Source organism: Ambystoma mexicanum, chromosome 10 (genome assembly GCF_040938575.1).
Source record: "Ambystoma mexicanum isolate Mex_15411 chromosome 10, UKY_AmexF1_1, whole genome shotgun sequence".
NCBI lineage: Eukaryota > Metazoa > Chordata > Amphibia > Caudata > Ambystomatidae > Ambystoma > Ambystoma mexicanum.
In genome coordinates, this window is record NC_090932.1 from 691,966,421 (window position 1) to 691,987,432 (window position 21,012).

At 46.1% G+C, this 21,012-nt stretch overlaps 1 protein-coding gene across 8 annotated transcripts in view; it reads left to right on the forward strand.

Moving 5' to 3' along the window:
• TRIP12 (thyroid hormone receptor interactor 12) overlaps positions 1-21,012 on the forward strand; it is a 2,051,777-nt gene that overhangs the window by 120,930 nt on the left and 1,909,835 nt on the right. For 7 of the 8 annotated variants that reach the window (XM_069618297.1, XM_069618300.1, XM_069618299.1 and 4 more), the window contains exon 4: positions 1,873-1,998. The exons of the other annotated variant lie outside the window; for it this stretch is intronic. In XM_069618297.1, the coding sequence (XP_069474398.1) occupies positions 1,873-1,998 (126 nt within the window). The remainder of the gene's footprint in view (positions 1-1,872; positions 1,999-21,012) is intronic. 8 annotated transcript variants of the gene reach the window in all.

Sequence of the window (21,012 nt, forward strand, 5' to 3'; positions counted from 1 at the left end):
GAGCAGAGTTGAAGATGAATTCAAGATCTTTGGCCTCACTTGATGGTGAGGGTAGAGGGCCCAAGGTGGGTGGCCAGAGGGTAGGAGGGACACTGAGCACAGGTGTCCCAATTAGAAGATATGTCTTACTGGCGTTAAGACGGACAGAGATAGCCCCACACCATGCCTGGATGGCGGTCAGTCTGGGTTGAGAGGAGGTAGTAGAGGGAAGTTTGAAAGAAAGCTGTATCTCAGCTTAACTCTGGAAATTGGAGAAGGAGATCAGGTGAGCAAGAGGGATGAGATAGATATTGAAGAGCCACGGCAATATGATAAAGCGCTGGGGGACGCTGCAGGTAGAGTGAGGTGGTGGAGGGGAAAGGGCCCAGTTGCAGCTGGGAATGACGATGTGAGGAAAGAGGTTAGGCAGTCCGTGCCTGTTCCGTGATGCCGAGGGTGTCACAGAGCGGTTTCATGAGGATGGAATGGTTGACCATGTCAAAGGCAGAGGAGAGATCAAGGAGAATGGCAACAGCAGGGTAGTTAGTTGAGATTTGCGAGCATGTCTTCACAGGTGTTCAGGAGAGCAGTTTCCGTGCCTCTGGTTGCCTGGAATCCAGATTGATGGTCATGGAGGGAACTAGCCTGTTTGGTATGGAGCATCAGTTGGGGGAGGTCGAACTTCTCCAAGAGTTTACCCAAGAAAGGGGTGGTAGAGATAGGGCAATAGCTGGGCAGGAGGGGTCAGCCGATGGCTTTTTTTAAGAGTGTGCACAAGTGAGTGCTTGAGGGATAGCGGGAAAGAGCCCACGGTAAAGGAATGGTTGCAGAAGGTGGCAAGAGCCAGGGCAAGCAATATCCTTAATGGTTCTAGTGCAGCAGGGGAGCACCTGTTTGGATTAGACCTTCATAGAGCAGACCACTTTAGAGACATAAGGTGCAATGGGCAAAGGAGGGGAGGCGAGTCTGGGAGTGGGGGCGGGGCGTTGCGGGAGGTGAACTAGTGGAGGCAGCAAAGCAGGAGCAGAAATGTGTGTAGTCTAGAATGAGGACAGGATGTACTGAGTTTTAGATCTGAAATCTGAGGCCAAAGCATTGCAGAGAGCGTGGGAAGGAGAGAGGTGGAGACTGCAGTTGGATTGGCGAGTTTCTTGCAGATTATGAAGATTTCAGCCTTGTTAGTGGCTCCATAGATGCAGGCTTGGGTGTGGCTCCTTTTCTTGGAGCGGATGGATAAAACGATCTTGCCTTTGGAGCAGGCAACAGGCCAGCTTGTCAGAGGATGAACCTGAGGTTTGCCACTTCCTTTCAGAAACTCTGCACTTGCGTTTCAGAGAAGCTAGATCAGAGTCATACCAGCCATTGCACTTGGAAGCAGGCTTCAGGCGGATCTGTCAAGGCTGTTGGAGATGGAGGTGAAGGTTAGCAAGGACCGAGTCGGAGGGAGAGTCAGAAGCTGGGTTGGAGGGGAGGAGGGTTGAAGTGGTTATTGCATCAGATTTTTTACATTAAATATAGGTTGTGACTAGAATGTGGAAGAAAATCTAAATGCAAGACTGCCTAGTCTCCATATTGCACCCTCCCTTAAATCTGCCCCTTCTCCGATAAGTTAGCATTGGCTCAGTCATTGAATGGCAAACCTTCGCTCACATCTGCACAGAATTCCCTTCAGAATCGCTAATGTTAAACTAATATGCTCTCCTGTTTTAGCTGCAAGTTTACTGATATTTGGTGCAGTATGTGGAAAGTAGGACACTGAAATAGAGCGGTTTCACAACAGGGAGTAACCTTTACTAGTTATTATACCTACTTTTCCTATTTCAGCATGAACACTCTAAATGTATTGGCAGTGTTTATTACATTTATAGTAAGTCTTTGCTTTTATGCTTGCAGGTCACATTTAAGGCAGGCAACCGCGAAGGCAGTTAACCCTCCTGAAAGTAAGAAATCTCATTCTAAAGCACCCAAAGTGCAATCTCATACAGCAGTGAGGCAACCAAAGGGAAATCTTTCGAAAAGGTAACTTTTTATTGCCTTCTTAACTTCCTTTTGCAGTGTGTTTTGCTTTAGTTATCGGGATCACTGGATAAGTTTACGGACCTGTTCAATTGAAACACGTTTCTAGAATGCATTTTGTATCGCTTTCTTGTGTTCTGGAAGGATCATGTCTTGAATCTTGGCATGTCTGGTTGACGCCTCAAACATAGAAATAGTGTAACCGCTGACATGCCTTCATTCTGCTTTGCAAAGGCTTGGCAACATTGTATTCTGGTTCACCATTGCAATAGCTTAAATATTCATAAACCTTGCTTAGCTCAATCCTTTTGAGGTTGGTGTTCAGAACCACTTTATTTTTATATTAACTCGACCAATTTAAATAAAAGATGGCTATTAACATAATTCCATTCATAAAAAAACGTTGTTGCTTTTACACTGGCATAACACTATCTTTGACCCTTGAGAGAAAAGAACAGGTAAACAATTATAGAAACCGGAAAATACACTTGTCGCTTTAAGGCAGCTGGTAGGGCAGAATTCCAATTTTTATGGGACACCTAAACTTTGTTTTTTCCTTCGTTTTGTTGTCTGGGATTTCCAACTTATTTTTGTGGTAAAATGTCCACCTGCCACTGCAACCCCTTTTTACTATTTTGCTCTCTGGTTTTTCCATTTGGCTCCTACGACGGGAATGATTTTTAAGCATCCCATTTTGGCCATGGGGTGATTTGCTCTCCCTTCATTAGTTTTGTGGAGTAGGCAGGTGCCAGATGCAATTTAATTTTGCCTTTACCATGGGTGCAGTCGATTTTTATCTTCTTAGTAGACTAATGTACATTTGTTAGCCATTGGCATACTAATGTATTTTTTTTAAGTCCTAACCTCTACCATTTTGATTTTGGACCTTTTCTTTGATGGGAAACCACGAGGCAAGCCTAACATTACCATTGTGCAAACATGGGCTTGCTGTGAGCTGAGCCCAGCCCCACACTTTTGTTAGTGGTTCGGTCTGGTTTTGTCTGGTTCCTTTCTTTATACTGGCCAGTATGTCAACAGTTTGTGTCCGGAGGGTGGTTTTTAAGGCCAGCCTGTTTGTTTACTAAAACCTGTCTCTTTTTAAAAAAAGAAAATGTTATGAGAGATTATTGGGCTGGGCTAGGCCAACCCATGAGTGGAAGGATAGCATTTTTTTGTTGGATTTCTTTGATTTATTAACTCCTAATCACAGATCATGAGATTTTCTATATACTCCTACGTCCCCTCCCCTTTCCTCCATACTTATGGGACATCTCTCCGTCCTGTGGGACGGGACCGGAGCACTTTGTAAAAAGCATCCAAATTTTTCCAAAAATGTGTCCTTCCTCTTTCTTGTGCGGGGCCCGTAACCCCGCCCACCTTGGCTCCACCCTGCGCATCACCCATCCGTCCTTTTCTCTGCTCGTTCGGGACTGGACGCACTTGCATTCTCTGAAGATTTTCTTCCCTTTATCCTCTCTCTCGCTAGCGATAGTTTACTAGTCTATGTTGTTCAAACTAGACTTTCCAGATTGTTCGTGTCATCGTCGTTTCGCGAGGGCGGATCCCCATCCTCTTTGCTTAGAGTGTTTGGGTCCGGATCACCGTTGGGACTCCTGTTTTTACTGCAACATCCTTTCGGTCCGGGCACTTCAACGTCGGTTGGAGCGGTGGGAGGAGGTGTTCCGACAAACTCCTCCTTCACATTTTCAGGTGTTCATCGACGAGAAGAAAAAACGCCTGGTAAGTTCTTTACTTTTCAGAGCACCCCGGCAGGGGGATAACTTTCCGGGTTCCTCTCAGGCCGGGAGGGGCGTTGATCGCTCTCACCGGGTTCGTCCTGAGGTGCCCGTTGGGCCTAATTACTCTACCAGAGTTTTCTCTGAGGGTCTCCGTAAGGGGCCTGTGGATACCAGAGTACGCTCTGAGGCCCCTCCTGTGGGGGCTGTTTGTAGACCCAGTTCTACTAAATCGTGGGGTACCGGAGCTCGCTCTGAGGCATCTGTCTGCTTCCCTCAAAAATAAGACCGGGGTGCGCCCCGTGGCCTTGGGTGGGCTTGTCATTACCGAAAGGATGTTCGAGGCCTGCGTAGATGAGGCTGTTACCGGACCTGGGTCCGAGGTCGCTCGTTCAGTGGCTAAAGCTACCAACAGTTCTGAGAGGCCTTATAAGTTCTTGTCGGTGAAAGCTGTTTTTCACTGGTCCCGCTCCTGCGGTGATACCAGACCTGTTGAAGGGGCAAAGAAGCAAAGTTCTTCTTTTACCGGCAGTGCCGAGGTCCTTCCTTCGAAGGCTGAGTTGGCGGTTGGTATGTCATAAAAACATTCCAGGCCTCACAGTACCGGCTCTGCCGAGGTTCCTTATGTTAAGGCTAAAGTTAAGACCCCTGATCCATTGACGGGGACCCCTGCCTCACTTCCTCATGTGCTGCAGTTCCCCTCAGATGAGGACAAAATGGCGCCCGTTCCCGCCATGACCACGGTGGCCATTTTAGGTGCTACCCCTACAACTACGCATCGGCCTCAGGTGTAGGGTTTGGTCCCTTGGGTAAACATAGTCCCTTGTGCGCATCCTTATCGGCCAGTTTACGATTGGAACGCCTGGATGCCTCTTCCGCACAATGTTTCGTTGCCTGCGGGGTCGGCACCTTTGATTTATGTGGATACGTCCGTGGAGAGGCCTATGTGGCACCCTTCCCCATTACGTCCCTGGATTTGTCCACCTCATGAGAGGCCTCCTCAGGTTCTGAAACGGTCCCGGAGGACGCCTTTTTCGTTAAATTTCAAACGCTTATGCGTACCGACCCCATGAGGGAATATTTCAAAGGGCTTTTCAGAGAGATATGTCCACCTGCGCCTCCGGCTCCACCTGTTCCTCCGGTGGCTCCGCCGGCGCCTCCCTTGCCTACAGTGCCTTCCCCGACTCTTCCGCCTTTGCCTCCCATTGTCCCCGGTGGACAAGGCAGCGCCTGACACGGCTCAGCAGGATCCTGACCTGTCGGATGACACCCAAGGCGATCAGGACAACGAGGACCTTCCCCGCTCTATTAGAGCTTTTCATGACCGGGTACTGGACATGATGAGTTTCTTAGATGTCCGGGTGCCCGAGGCACCCGCTCCGCAGGAGGGTGTGCTCTCTGGGGCGTTCACCCTTTCTCCCTTGGAGCGTACCGGCCTGTTCTTGCAGAAGGACATTCTGGCCGAGGTCCGCAGAGTCTGGTAAAAGCCGCACTCTGGACTTTTTGTCAATAAGAAAATTGACGCGAGATACAGACTGCATTCTTCAGAAGAGGTGGCCCTGTCGTCTTGTCCGCCTCCCTCCTCCACAGTGGTGGCTGCGGACACTTTGCAGTCCAGGCCTGCAGCATCCTCTTCCACGACGGCTACTCAGGTTCTGGGAAAGGAGGACAAGCTCCTAGACTCCCTCGGGAGGAAAATCTTTGCCAACTCGGCCTTGCAGCTCAGGCAGGCCAACGCTGAATTGATTTTAGCGGGAGCTAACATGCAGATGTGGAAAGGTCTGTTGGAGTTTGAGGAGTTTATCCCGGTCGAGAAGCTGGAAGACTTCAAAGGTGGCCTATCCGACGCCAGGGTCTTGGCCCAGGATCTCCTGGAGGCTGCGGCTCATCACGTAGACACCTCGGCTCAGGGCCTTATGCTGGGGGTTGATACCTCATGGCAGGCGTGGCTTCATGCCACTACATTTTCAAAAGAAGTGCAGAACAAGGTGTTGGACCTTCCGTTCGATGGTAACGAGTCATTGTCTGTCCTGGTTAAGGCTCCTTTCAAAACCCAGAGACCATTGTCACAAAGTTGACCTTCCTCTGTCTTTAGGGGCTTCCTCGACTGCAAATCTCGCAGAGTGGATACCCCTGCGGGGAATAACCGCCATAGTCAACAACGGACGTGTTTTTTTTTCCCACTCTTCAGCCGCCTCCTCAGGTTCAGGTGGCACCACCACCGATAAACCTACTAAATGAGGGTTTTCCGCGCTCGCATGAGACTCCGGTGGGAGGATGCATTGCGTCTCATTGGGAGGCATGGCAGACCATCACAGAAGACAGATGGGTCTTGTCTGTCGCTCGGCGTGCTTCCGCTTACCTCTTCCCCCTAGACCACCCCTCAACCCTCCTTTTCAGCTGTCGGGCTCGCCTTCCCTCAAAGCAGAAGTTCAGAAACTTCTGGACCTCGGAGCTGTGGAACCCGTTCCCCTTGGGGAGCGAGGGGAGGGCTTCTACTCCCGGCTGTTTACGGTGCCCAAACCCAACCAGGCTGGCCTAAGCACCATCCTAGACCTTTCCCAGTTCAATCTTTTCCTACCCCAAGAGAAATTCAAGATGATCACGCCCAGCCAGATAAGCTCCTCCTTGCAGATGGGCGATTGGCTCAGCGTTGTGGATCTTCAGGACGCGTACATGCATATCCTGATTTGGAACCCACATAGGAGATATCTCTGCTTCTCTTTGGGAGAGGAGCACTTCCTGTTTCTTGTGCTTCCTTTTGGCCTCAGCTCGGCGCTGCATGTCTTCACGAAGATGTCGGTTATTGCAGCCTATCTTCGTCTCCAGGGTATCCATGTGTATCCATATTTGGACGACTGGCTCTTATGCAGCTCTTGTCCGCTGGCAGCAGCGGGCAATCTCCAGTCTCTCCTCCAGTTCCTGTTCCATCTTGGGCTGTCGGTGAACTGGCGGAAATCTTCCATGACGGTCTCGCAGGACCTGATTTTCCTGGGTTTTCGCTGGATCACGATCGACTGCAGAGTGTACCTGACCTGAATGGCAGATCTGTTAGCCACGGATCGGATGTTTGCGCAGTCGGAGAGCATGTCGGCCTAGTATTTCCAGAGGCTTCTGGGCCTCATGGCCTCGTGGATCCATGTGTACTGGCTCTTCCTCGTCTCAAAATGAGACAGACCACGATTGGCGCTTCGGAATTCATGGCGTCAGGTAGTGGACCTGGATTCCATGCGGGTAATGATTCCGGATTCCATGAGGGTGGACCTGGATTGGTGGTCATCTCTCAGCAATCTGTCTGGGGCGCGGGGGTTTCAGGACCTGGTCCCCACGGTGACGATCATGACGGACTCCTACCTCCACGGGTGGGGTGCGATGTTAGAGCTTCTTCAGGTCTCAGACCTCTGGTCGCCTCAGGACAAGCTCCTGCACATAAATCATTTGGAGCTTCTGGCGATCTTCCTAGCGCTTAGAGCGTTTAGACCGCTCATTGTCAGCAAGGTGGTCCGCATAAGAACGGACAATGTGGTATCAATGTATTACATAAACAAGTAAGGAGGAACGAAGTCTGCCCCCCTGACCCCCCCACCCCCATCTCGTGGACCTATCCATCCAGATTTGGGAGTGGGCTGTGCTTCATGGTGTCTGGCTGCTTGCAGTGCACATCCTGGGCCAGCTGAATGTCACAGCGGATGCCCTCAGCCGGCGGACAGTGGTCAGCTACGAGTGGGAGCTGAAGGCGGAGGTCCTCTCATGGATTTTCTCGCGTTGGGGCACACCGGAGGTGGACCTCTTTGCCTCTCTGGGGAATGCTCTCGGGATTCCATGACACAACATGAGAGCTTACGCCTTCCCGCCTCTGCCTCTAGTTCACCGTGCAATTTGGAAGTTGAACTTGGTGAACTGTTCCCTTCTACTCATAGCCCCGTGGTGGCCGGACAGGTTTTGGTTCTCAGATTCAACACCTGTCAGTGTATCCACCGATCAGGTTACCAGTAACTCCAGATCTTCTTCACCAAGGGGAACAACAGCTGTGGCACCCCTCCCCACAATCGCTCAGCTTGGCGGCATGGTGCCGGATTTCGTCTTTAGAGCATCTGAGTTTGTCTGCGGATAACATGCGCATTATCCAGGCAGCCAGGAAACCCTCGACCAGATCTCAATACAGGAGTAAATGGCTCAGGTTCTGTCATTGGTGTTTGGAGAAGAAGTGGCATCCGAGGGTGGCCACGATTGACACGGTGCTGTTCTTCGTGTCCTCCCTAGTAGAGTCAGGGGTTCATGTTCTGTCATGCAGGACTCATCTCTCAGCGGTTTCCGCTTACCTTTCTACAGACCTGTGTTCTTATTCTCTAACCCAGTGGTGAAGAGGCATTTTGCTGGCTTGACACGCCTCTACCCTCCGGTTCGTAATCCGCACCCGCCATGGGACCTAAATGTAGTCCTGCCGGCGCTGTGCCATAAACCCTTTGAACCAATGGCTACAGTAGACCTCAAGTACTTGTCTTGGAAAGTGTCCTTTCTGGTCGCCGTTGCGTCAGCAAGGAGAGTGAGTGAGCTCCAGGCATTGTCGGTGGAGCATCCTTTCTTGGTCTTTCACAAGGTCAAGGTAGTCCTTCGGACAAACCCGGCTTTTCTACCAAAGGTAGTGACCGAATTCCATCTGAATCAGTCGATCTCCCTTCCGGTCTTTTTTCCGAACCCTGCCTCAGAGGCTGAAAGAGTTCTACACTGTCTTGATGTCCGAAGAGCTCTTAAGTTCTACCTGGACAGGACTTCCGAGCTTAGGAGTTCTTAACTTTTTGTGACCTTCGGTAACGCTCAGGGTAAGCAGGCGTCTAAGGCGACTATTTCTCGGTGGATTGCTGCCTGCATCACAGAGTCTTTCACCGTCCAAGGGCTAAAACCTCCTATGAGTATTCATGCACACCTGGTGCGGGGCAAGGCAGCCGCGGTTGCTTTTCAGAAATGAGTCCCTTGGGAGTCCATCACTAGGGCAGCTACTTGTGCCTCCCCATCTGTTTTTTTGTAAGCATTATTGTCTCCACATGAGATTAAGTTTGGTCAGGCTGTGCTGAAGAACATGTTTCAGTAACGGGTATTTCCATCCACCCGTAGTTCCAGTTAGGAGTGCTTGGGAATCTTCCATAAGTATGGTGGAAAGGGTACGGGACGTAGGAGTATAACCAGGTTACTCACCGTAGTGATCACCTTACTCCTAGTCCATAGTCCCCTTTCCTCCATACGCCCGCCCGCTGTCCCCTCTAATAAGGTTCCTCTGTTATTGCTAATAGGTCCATGACCTGGCGATAGAAAAGGACTGATGGGCAATCCGCGGGGCAGAGCCAAGGTGGGCTGGGTTACGGCTGCGTGCCAGGCCCCACGCAAGAAAGAGAGGAAGGACAACTTTTTGGAAAAATGTGGATGCTTTTTACAAAGTGCTCCGGTCCCGTCCCACAGGACAGAGAGATGTCGCATAAGTGAGTAACCTGGTTATTATCAAAGCGTTTAACACCTCTCTTAACTCCCTCTAGCCCCTTCCTAACACCAACACGTTTGGTGTCAATGTTACTGGTCTGGGTTTCAAGGTTTGCGATTCCTTTCTCCCCAAGGATTTCCCCCTTAACGTAGATTCCTTCTTGTAAAGTCAAATCACATGCACCTTCTTAAGTAGTATTGGTTTAGAAAAGTGAGTTTCCCTGTCTTTTACATATTCATGGAACGGCTGCCATACCGACAAACTTATGACCCAGCTCTCGGCGCACATACTTTCTCAATGGCCAGCACTCTCCAAATCTTTTCCACCAGCAAGCTACTACAGGTCCTTCCACTGTGCCACCCCTAGGCTAGGGTAATTCGTGCTGCCATTAGCAAATGCGTATTGAGGGTGGCAGTATTGCCACTTGCTGCATAGACACCCTCTACTTGTGCTGCCAGCAAAATCACAGTTGCCGAGTCTGGTAGTTGTGCTCACGTTATTTCTTTTTATATGTCCCAGAATCTCTTTCTAGTATGTTTTGCCTTTGGGGCAAGTCCACCACCTAAATGGTAGAAGGCCCCCATTTCGCCACATTGTCTCCAGCAAAAGGGAGGATACTTTGCACTAATTCCATGTATCCAGGGGCTTGGGGTGACAGGTACCATCTATAACAAAGTTTCTGAGGCTTGTGAATCTGCTAAGAATCACATGCTTTGCATATATTCCGACATCTAGTAGTAATTGCAGAGTATTGCATCTTGTCTTTCAATGATTGAAAGGGGATGTCGACATGGGTGTGCCTGTAACACTATCCCTAACGTGACGTGTAGTGTACCCAAAATCCCTCGTGCGTTGAGGTCCCTCAGATTGTTTTTTTCTGCCTTATGCTTAGCTCTCTCATTCATGACATTGCGGATGACATCACATGTGGCTCCCTCTTTTTTGTTCACTGACATAAGTAGGCCAGGTGCTTTTCTTCAATAACAGGAAGTAGAGTTTAAAAGGTTCTGTCTTTTGTGTACGGCACCCTTCTCACTACTTTCCTTGGGTTACACTCATATTGTTGGTAAGATTTGCACAGAACTGGTAAATCTTCCTTTCCTGGTTCAACCCCAGAACTTTTTGCTTTATTAGTGGGATTTTATTCCATATTACCTCAGTGTGTGGGAACCTTTTTCCACACTCAACTCTTTTTATGGGTGTCATTTTTAAGACTCTCCATAGTGTATTTTTAAAGTTATCCTCTAACATCTTATTGGCAATAAGTGCCTGTTGTTGCTGGGTTGCTGTAGGGGCTCCCCTTTTAACCTTCTTGTGCTAACTGTGAGTGAACTACAGTTCCCAAGGGTAGAAAGGATCTTTGGATCCCTTTACGTTTTAAGTGAAACCAGCACACCCCACCTTATGTGGAGTGCTAGAAAGATGCAATGTGTATCCCCTTTCACACTAAAACTGTAACATTTCTGTTGGTGACAAGCTTGCCTTCAATGGCTGGTGGCAGTGATAGCTTGTATTAATTTGGTGCACCTTTACAGCGGGCTGTGTTCACAGCTACAGTAAAGGGACCTAGGGGCTAAATGGCCCATGTCTTCTTATTTTGACTGTTTAGTGTTTCGTGTTTCGAAAAACGAAAGCACTCCTGATGTCACTGTGACATGGGAACATTTTCAATATTACACTTCAGTGGGACATGGTGCAGAGAATGGCTTTGTTTCCACATGAGTTGGTTCATGTACTGCAAAGAAAAGTGTGTAATACAATGGTGCGTATAGCTATGCATTGCTCAATTACCTACTTCTCTCTTGGTTGGTAGTTCTTCCAATGATGTTTGATAGTTCTTTTGCCACCATAAAAATCCCCTGTGGAGGCTTTCCATGAAAACTAAATGCACATGTGATGGTCATGAATGAGATTTGCGATGGCATCTTTCATGTCATGGGTGTTAGTCCTTGCAATGCACACTGGTGGCGCAAGTTATGGTTGCTTAGCTTACCATAAAGTGCGCATTTCAGGGGTTTTTCGGTTTTACCTGTAACCATAACGTCCCTGTAACGTTTGTCCATTGAATTGCATAGGTTTTTGCTAGTGCAACTTAACCATAACGTTCCTTTTAACTGTTTATTTTGTCAGTGAATTTCATTGGTTTTTAGCAGGATATGCTTAGTTTGTAAAGAAGAACTCTCCAACATGGTGAAATTGCTGGCAGTATGGTAGCGTAGACAGCGATCGCAAACTATGTGTCTGGTTGCGCACATTGGGTGGCATGCAACCTGCTCAGGAAGGAGCCTGCTCTTACATAGTGGTGCCAATCACCAAACGCAAAAAATATATGAAAACAGCAGCATGGCAAAAAATGGCAAGACAAAATGGAGTAGGTGGAGAAAATGTGTACGTACAAAGCAAACCGACATTAGGAGGACACCATAAGGGAATGCTTCAACAGAATGAACGTCTCCCTTCACCAATCGTACCGCACTGCTACTGTTCTTGGGAACAAAGTAGTAAGGGGCAGAGTAACGACTGGCGAGAGCTTACAGCAAAACGGTACAATTCTTAGTAAAGAAGCGGTACAGTCTCTAATGATTGCACAGGTGTTGCAGTATGCAATAGTACATGTGTAACGTGGGTTTTTGAAACGCGTCAATGCTAAGCACTTTCGAGTTGCAGGAAAGAAATGTCCCTCATAACAGAATTACTTTGTACAGTAACCGCAATGGTACGCACTGTAGTGTGAAACGTACATTATGTACTATATATTCCTGCTTGTACAGCAAACACATTGTTTTCCAGAAGAAAACGTAGGAAAGGAAAGCAAGGCAGTAGAAGCCGCAGTTTTGGACAACACCATTTTGCGCATAGCAAAGGAAAGAAACTGGGCAAATAGCAAAAAGAAGAGGCTGGAAGGTAAAGGGAAAAAAAATGGAGAACAATTGTGCCCCCTTACAAGTTGTGTAACTGAAAAGTGAACTGGTCACATCAACTACCCCTTTCTCCATCCGCCCAATTAGAGGCCAACAGGTATGGCGCTTACTCTATCTCAAACCACTTAAAATAAGCATGGCTTCACCAATTTTTTGCAGATCACACATTTTCTTCATGAAACAATATAAAAGTAGTTAAGAACAATAGTTTGTCTTCATTAGTTGAGCACTGCAATTTAATTTCATATAAGCACTTAGTGCAATCTGTGAGGTTGGTACATGACAAATCTGTTGTTCATATACAGATAACTGGTTTATTAAGTTATTATAATATAAAGCCTTAAGATAAGTTGCGTACAAACAAATGTTTTGGACAAAATGAAATGGCTGTGGCACACCTACACGTATACTCCTTCCTCATGTCGCAGGCCGCCATCCCCTCAAGAATGGCGTCAAGGGAGACGTGCGGTGACACAGCAATCTCTTCTTTCCCTAACAACCAAGTTCTAGAAATCCACACTAAGTATGGAATTGTGCTACCCCTGCCCTTCCGTAATGGGTTGTAGGAATGTGCAAAAGTCAATATTAATAATGATAGTGTTTCTAAGTGTTTGGGCGGTATGCTTTTTTTTTCCCCCCTAAATTGCGCTCCGACTCGGCGGCACACAGTCCTCCTTGCAATGCTTGCAATTAAGCAGAAGATATTTGTCTTACATAATACCCACAATCCAACAGATGCATCCGTACGACTGCAGCAGGCTCTGCATGGCTACATGTTGTCAACCACCAAGCAATGCGTGTGGGAACGGACGTTTGTGCGTACTGCAAGTGCAGGCATGTGCCTGTGTGTCCCGGTAACATCAGCACTCTGCAGCATATGCAAAGAAACGTTAATGTGGTCGGGGCGTGCATCCACGTCCTGCAGATAAGTATGCAAATGAGCATCCTAGCTGGTGCACCCTATAAGTAGCCAGCATCTTCCCAAAATGGTCGGTGCACGTGGTACGCACTATTAGTCTGTAGAGAATTGGCAACAGTGTGCATAGTGCACCCAGGCACATGCACACAATGCAGTGCGCCCAAAACACGGCCATACATGCCAACATTCTGTCCCCAAAAATGTGTAGGGATGTTAACGTTTGAACAATCGTACCTACCATATTGATCACATAACGGGAAATGATGCAACATCAACTTCACGCAATGAAATGACCGTACATAGCATAGGAAATTATTTCACATTAACTTTCACCTTATGACCTCACAGGAAATGACATCAGTTTGCTTATGGCCTTCAAGAGATCACCGGAGCGGAGTGCCTGGTGGGCTCCATCCCATATCCTCTGACCCATCATGATAAAGAGAAGTACCAAATGAGTGACTTGTACATAGTGTCACCAGTTTCTTCATTAGCAGAACACAATTTCCTCTAGAAACATCAACAACAATGAATTTCACCATTCACTTTGGATTTTTGGAACTCGATGAAACCTAATGAACAATGTATGAGATCAAGACATGTGTACTCCTTCTATACAAATGACTTGGTAAAACAAACGACATGTCAGTACAGACAAGTAAAGAAAGTGATAATGGTGTACTCCGTAGGTAAATGCAGTAACTTTTTAAATGGCAAAGAGTACCTTGACATCGAACAGATTTTGTTTTGTAGAGGCCTAACAAAGCCTATACTTTTTAACAAAAAACGTACTTGGTGTTACAAACTGTAATGTTACATTGAAATAAGTAAGCATCACAGAAATGTAGCCAAAATATGAGCAAACATACAATACGGGGTTCCAAAATCAGGGGAGCTTGGAGCAATGTACATGTTACTTGTAGCAGAGAAGGGCCTGCCTAGCTTAACACAACAGTTAGCAGGAGCTACATTTGACTCCCACACCAACTACTGCCAAACGAGCACAACTATGTCAGTTTGGGACAATCTGTAATTAAACATTGACACATCTACATCAAAATAATTCCAGAAAACAGTCCTTAGTTATTCAAGAATAAGTCCTCTACACGTGTTTTGCCACAAAGTGTGGATCTTCAGGAGGTGCAAAGTACTCTTACGTTGATTTATCCTACTTATGATTTTGCAGTTTTATAATTTCACCAGACAAAACATTTTATCGATGCTTTTTGTACTAGTTGAATAGAATGGGTTTCATAATCCAATGTTTCTTTGTAGAGGAAGAAGGAGATACTTCTTTCCTTTGAGCCGTGAGCAAGAGTTTCTTTGTTAGGACAGTTTATGCTTTAAATTTGCTTTTCTTTTGCACATTGATTGTATTCTTCTGTGTGCCGATTGGTTAAAGGATTGGATTGTGTATAACAAGGTCTTTATAAAATTATATCACTAACGAAGAGCCAGGCTTCCCTATGTAACCAAGACAAGTTCATGTAACTAAGACAATGTCATGCAACAGTGCCTCGATGCCCTTGGGCTGCTAGTGCGTTTTGCAAATCCTAATGAATAAATAAAAAATTGGGACAATTATGATCTCTTTTTGAACCCAGCAACTAAGGCTACGCAGGGGAGACCGACTACTGGTTTGTTGATTGCGATTAAACTGGGTGACGGTATTTGTGCACAGCCATGGGCAGTGCCTAATGAATTTCTGCAACTGATTAAAATTGAAAGTTAATAATGAATATTAGTTTGATAAATGTGTACTGGAATCTGGTCGGAATATCGGATGGGCTCTTCATTAAATCTCTTGGCGACTTATGTAGCCTTATTGCACTGGATTCAGATGTAACACAAATAATAATTTCTTGAGATTTTAATTTGGAATGTACAATTGAACAGCCTGCTGTATGTAATCCTTGATTGGAAAAATGGGCAGCTTTTGTGTCCTCAAATAATTTGAGATTAAATGGAGCATTCTCGACCGATATTTCGCCTCATCCAACTTGGCATCGTGGTAATAGTGTTTCAACAATTGACTACATTTGTGTGAACACTAATATCTTTCAAAGTATTAATAAGTTTAGTATTTTGGAAAATGCATATAGTGATCAATCAACTGACAACGCAATGGCAATCTACTGGTGTATTATCGATGGAAAAAGTTAATCGATGGAGTGAGAATCTTATGGTAAGCAACAATGGTAATCGGCTATGATGGTCAGAGAAATCCTTGACATTGTTAAAAGATCAGCTGTCCTCTCACGACAGGTCAGGTCCAATTGATTCGCAGCTCTGCTATTCTGACATGCTACAACTTTGTCAGGATGCTGGAGCTGCCAAAGGTGCACGCTGCTGTCAGAGGTTGAACCCTAAGTTACACGTTCATGATCTGGCTACAAGAGAGAAAGACTGACTAGTGTCGGCAGTTGAGAGCAGCCTATAAATTGACATCTAAAGAGCGTAATCGCAGTGGCTCATATTAAAACATATATAAATTGGTTAAGATGAACCAGAATCTATAGATTACACAGGATGGTTAACACATGCTGTTCGTAGTACAGTCAAAAAATCTTGGCATGACGTGGTCCTTGCTTAATAAGTCAACACACCTATCGCAGGACATAATTCAAGCAAATGTCACGGGAACAAGCGGGGACTACCCACTTTCATGAGCGCTTTACTGCACCTTAGAGCAAGAGCACTGTAATACATCTTCCTAATGCTTTGGGACCTTTCCATCAAAAGTTTGATTTGGATGATGTATGCTTCTACATAAATAAAATCAGGGGCATGTGGCCCTGACGGATTATCTAATAGGACTCTTAAACATCCTGAGTTCTGGTCCAAGATGCATTCTCAAATATTTACGATAATAAATAGAACTCAAAAATTGCCAATATCCTGGACACATACGATAATAGTCCAAATTTATAAAAAGGGTGACCGGTCGTCTCCACTGAGTTACAGACCAATCGCGCTATTGGACGCCCCAGGAAAAATCTTTGCTAGGCTGGTGCTGCGGGATTTTAGAGAATGGATGTCCTCCAATGGGCTGCATGACCCTTTTCAAATGGGCTTTGTTCTCGGCTTGGGCACGGCTCCAAATCTGATGGTATTGAACATGATCAAATCAAAATATGCAGTAATAAATCAAGTGCTTTATATTCTGCGTTCGATTCTATTGATCGGAATATTTTGTACTATAAACTCGCACAACATTAATGTCCTACCTCATTACTCTGCGATTTCATAGTAATACCACTGCCCAAGTAAGGTTAACATTGGCAGGAAAGCTTATTGCTGACATAGAAACTTCTCGAGGGGTTAAGCAGGGATGTACTTTGGCTTCATCAATTTTCAATTTTTTTTTTGCTTGATCTTGGTTTTGAGTTAAGATAGATTCAGTGTGATCCCCCTAAATTAGGGAAGCACAAAATCTCACATTTACTTTATGCTGACGACCTTATTCTTCTATCTCAAACACATAGTTGCAGCGGCTTCTTAATAAGCTCAATGAGTAAAGTAATAATTTGGTCATTAATTTGATTAAAACGCAAATCCTGGTGTCTGCCTCATAGTAACTCGATCTAAAGAATATAAGTGGAAATTACAAGACAGGTGTCTCTCTAAGGTTTCACAGTACAAATACCTGGGTTCAAGAATTGCAGTGTTTGCATCCAATATAACTAATGAATTGGTTTGAGTTAATAAACTTCAAACGCTAATATGTCAAGCTAAAATTCTTAAAGGTAAATATGGGAAGTTTACTTTGAACCATATTATGACCTTTTACCAGCAAAAGGTCATTCCAACTTTATTGTATGGAACTGATTGTCTTCTGCCTGTGAATACTAACTGGTCAAAACTAGAATCTCGCTTTTGGAAAGAGCTATTGATGTTACCCAGATCTGTACCGCTGCCACTTATTAGGCACGAATTAGGCCTGTTGTCCCTTGAAGCTCAAAATAACTGGAAAATGGCTGCATTATTAAGAAAAAGCATTCTAGGCTTAAAAACGAGTAACCTCTTGGGAATAATGGCTGAACATCAATTATTCAATAACGAGTGGTGTGAACATATATTGCATGCCTTAGCTGATGCATCCATAACCCTTGATCTCTTGTTGAATCTTGAGCGCGCTAAGGTCAAATTATACCAACAGGATTGGATAATAAACCGAAATTTGTGCTTTGGTTAAATTGACTTCAAGTCAAATCCATTTACACAAGCATTTGCGAAGTATGGCAGATTACTTATATAAATGTCCAAATCCTCAGTTGCGTACTCTATATTTAAGATTCAGGTTGAACCTGTGGCCAACTTGCGAGATTCTGGTAAGTTATTTTACTGTAGTTTTTGTGAAAAATGTACCCATAAAAGAAAAGTTAGAGCTTAACTGTGTGTCCGAAGTTATCACATCTAAGGAGTATACATTTTAAAAAAGAATTGGTAGATTTATATAGTAACATGGAACCTGAGATGGTCTGACTCAATTTGTTTAACAATATCAAGTTAAAAGTTTGCATAGCGATTATTCATTTTTTGTTGGCCATTTTTCCTGATATGCTAAATTTTTATCAATGTTTGTTTTGTAATGATGATCTGATGTTAACTGATGAATTTGTGATGTAAATTATGTCGAATTGATTTATGATGTTTAAATAATTTGAAAGGATGATTTTATCCAATACAAATGAAAAAAATAAAAAACAATGTATCACCCAGTTTCCTACACATGCAATCTGATCTCACAAGGAACAGATAAGTAGTGGTGGTTTGTGAAAGGTGCATAAAGGCTAAAATAAAACATCACTGACTTTCGTACAGTCACTTGGACCTCACAAGCTACACATACACTGGTGGGGGTCTGTGCAAAGTGCATTCATTACTCAGTTTTCTATACAATCAGCCATACCGCGCACAGTACACAAACACTGCGGGGGCCTCTGAATATTCTTGAGCAGTATGTCACAAATGCATGTGACATGCCTGGGTAGTGAAGGCAAGCGTCCCCAACCAGCACGATCCTCCCCGCAATGAGAGACAATGAAGGACTCTCCCAAGTAGGGAATAAGGCCAAGACCGAGTGCGGGTGAGCTTAAATGGGAGTTTATCAATCAGAATATGGCATGCAAAGAACTCTGCAAACTCCGAGAGCGCTCTGTCTGACAATAGCAAAGACAGGCGTATATATTTACAAAAAACGTCATGAGAACCTACATACTATAGGGGGCACAAGTTCAATGGGATTGGGTGGCGATGACTAGCTATAGGTGCTGCTGCGATGTGGTTGGCCGTGGCTGAAGAACGTCACTGGTCAGCCTCGTGGGTTGGGCTGGGCCTGACAGGTTGGCAGAGTTCATCCGGGCGGTGTTGTTGTGCCATCGCGGCCAGTGTCAGAGATGAATGTCTTTTCCTGACTTATTTGCCCTAGGCCATGCATACCGCAGTCATTCAGTCATTGCATTATTATCTTCTTTTAGTAAATCTTCCAATAGGTTATTCTACAGGTTAATGCAACACAGGAGGAATGCACCTTGTGAGGGGTCTAATGGTCATTCATCAGGGCATGGTTACCAGCGTCCTGTTGACCGGAGCCATAGGTTGAGGGGCTAAGCTTCGGGGCATGGGACGGACGGTACAAGTCTCCCTGTCTTGTTAGATGTGGTTATAAATGTGCCGCTGTGTGTTGCCACAGTGTTGGGTGTCCTCATTGCACCGGGCCATAAGTCTAGGATGATCTGGTGGGTTGCAGGGTTTACGAGGGGGCGCCTTTGGAAATGTGGGTTCAGGCAGAGGTTTACTGCTGTGCTGTAAATAATGCAGGTGGCGGCCCGTGGCCTTGGGTGCTGCAAAGGGGGGCTACGCATCTGTGAAGCGGCTCCAGTCTAATTGGGGGAGGTGGGGCAGCGCGGGCCTCTGTTCTCATGTTTTTGGCAGTCTTCGCAGGGTGGGAGGGGAATGGCCTTGCACATATTTACAAAGGTATCTTCCTCGCGTGTTGCCGGTTTTTGGAGGTGAAAACATCACAATCATTAAAACACCTTATAATATTTGTTTGAATTACTTGAGAACACACATTTCACTTCGCTGAAGGCATTTCAATTATATTCAGTCTGAGCACCTTATTCGTACACTGTTTCAACAATTACAGTATTTAACTATATGCATATACATCTTGCAGTAAGTGAGGTAGCATTACGGTTGGTGTAGCGCACAGAAAATGAACCGCCACCGTATGTGACGGTGGCGGCACGCAAGGGGCTTTAAACATACACGCGTGACGAGTGCCTTCTCGCACACCCTTCACAGGTGCCCCCTGTATGGTTAGACTCGTTTTCTTGTGTACTCTAGCAGCATTAGTTCAGTTATGGCGTGGGACCGCGGGGTGTACGGTTTTTAATGATACATCTAAGGACCACTCCCCCGAAATGCTTTTGTCATTTGCACACCCCTGCAGGAGTGCGGGTCCTTCATGGCTGGTGTCATGTACACTAACTACACAATTCTACAGGTTTCTTTAGTATAAGTGGTTTGTATGGAAAGGATACAACAAGTGTTTTTTTTTTTACATTTATATTTGGGTACCTTTCTGCTTCCATCAGATGACCATTCTACAGACCTTCCCACCACCCAGGCCTTGCCGACCGGGTCATTCTGGGAGCAGTGATACACTGCGGACGGTGAAATGTTACAGTGTTAGTATCTTATGCTAGCTCATGTCCGTCCTGCTCGTGGGAACGTGCTCACAGCGGATCTGCCAGGGAGCTGCGGCAACAGGGATAATTGAAACTCTCCGAGGGTGGGGGCCGCGCTACAGTGCACAGAGCTCACACCATCTTTGATAGACAAAATGGTTTCTGGGCCTAGCTAAATTCAATATATGTGGGCAATCAATACGTGTGGGCAATGTCTTCAGCAGGTGAACCCTCCACCACCTGGGCCCGGGTGGCATGAGGGGACGCCCAATGAGCCATAGCCCTCACCTGGGGAGAAGACGTAGGCGAGGGGGGTCTCTTGGACCAGTCCTCCCCTACAGTAGGCTGGCGTAAAAGTGTCTCTTGAAACCATTTCTAGAAGAAATTGGGTGTATTTCACTTTTCGCAATGGAATGGCTAAAAGTGATGTTCTACAGTGCGTCTGTATCTACCACCAACCATTTCACTCTGGCTGAATACGCACAGTAGTGGAGAAACTTATAAACCTCCCTTCCTGTCACCCACACCCGCAACAGCGACGGTCCCCATTGCCCCAATGTCAAAGGTAGCTTGCAGAAAAGGAGTATATGCACGTGCGTTTACCCAAGGATGGCGACTGCCTTGGCCGGATGAAGCTGAAACATTACTACTTCCCTTTGCAGTGCCTTCTTTGCAGCACAGCGAAATTGCGTACTCAGAAATGTTACACCCGCTTCCACCAATAACATTGAAGAGCTCTCCATATCGCAGTATTGTTTACAACAGCCCTCTGTGTACACACTGCGGCCACAAATGTAGTTTCACAATCCCTGTGCCTGTACAGTCCCGTTTCCATAACCGCCGTCCTCAAGGTCGCTGTATGTGCCTTTCGAGCTGCGTAACGACACCATTGCCAACGTGACCAGGCGACCACACCGGCGGTGTGCGTGGGCACTCATTTCGGGGACAGGAGCCAGACTCTTCGACAGCGGCAAAGCATAGGGTTGGGCAATGTACACAGTATTTTTTGGAAAGGGCAGGCTTACAAACTCATCGCTATGGCCCATTGCACATGCATGTATGTTTCCGAACAATGTACGGCTGCTTTCTGCTTGAAAAATCTCCAACAATCCACCCAAAAGGCACACTGTGGAAGTGCTGTGTAATGTGTTTGCGCCTTTCTGAGCAGCGGAGTGCGGCACATAGGTTTACCCTGCAAATAATGGTGCACCACATCTGCTCACCTATAGTCTGTCTGCAACTAGTACCAGCCATGTGACTCTGCCCATGT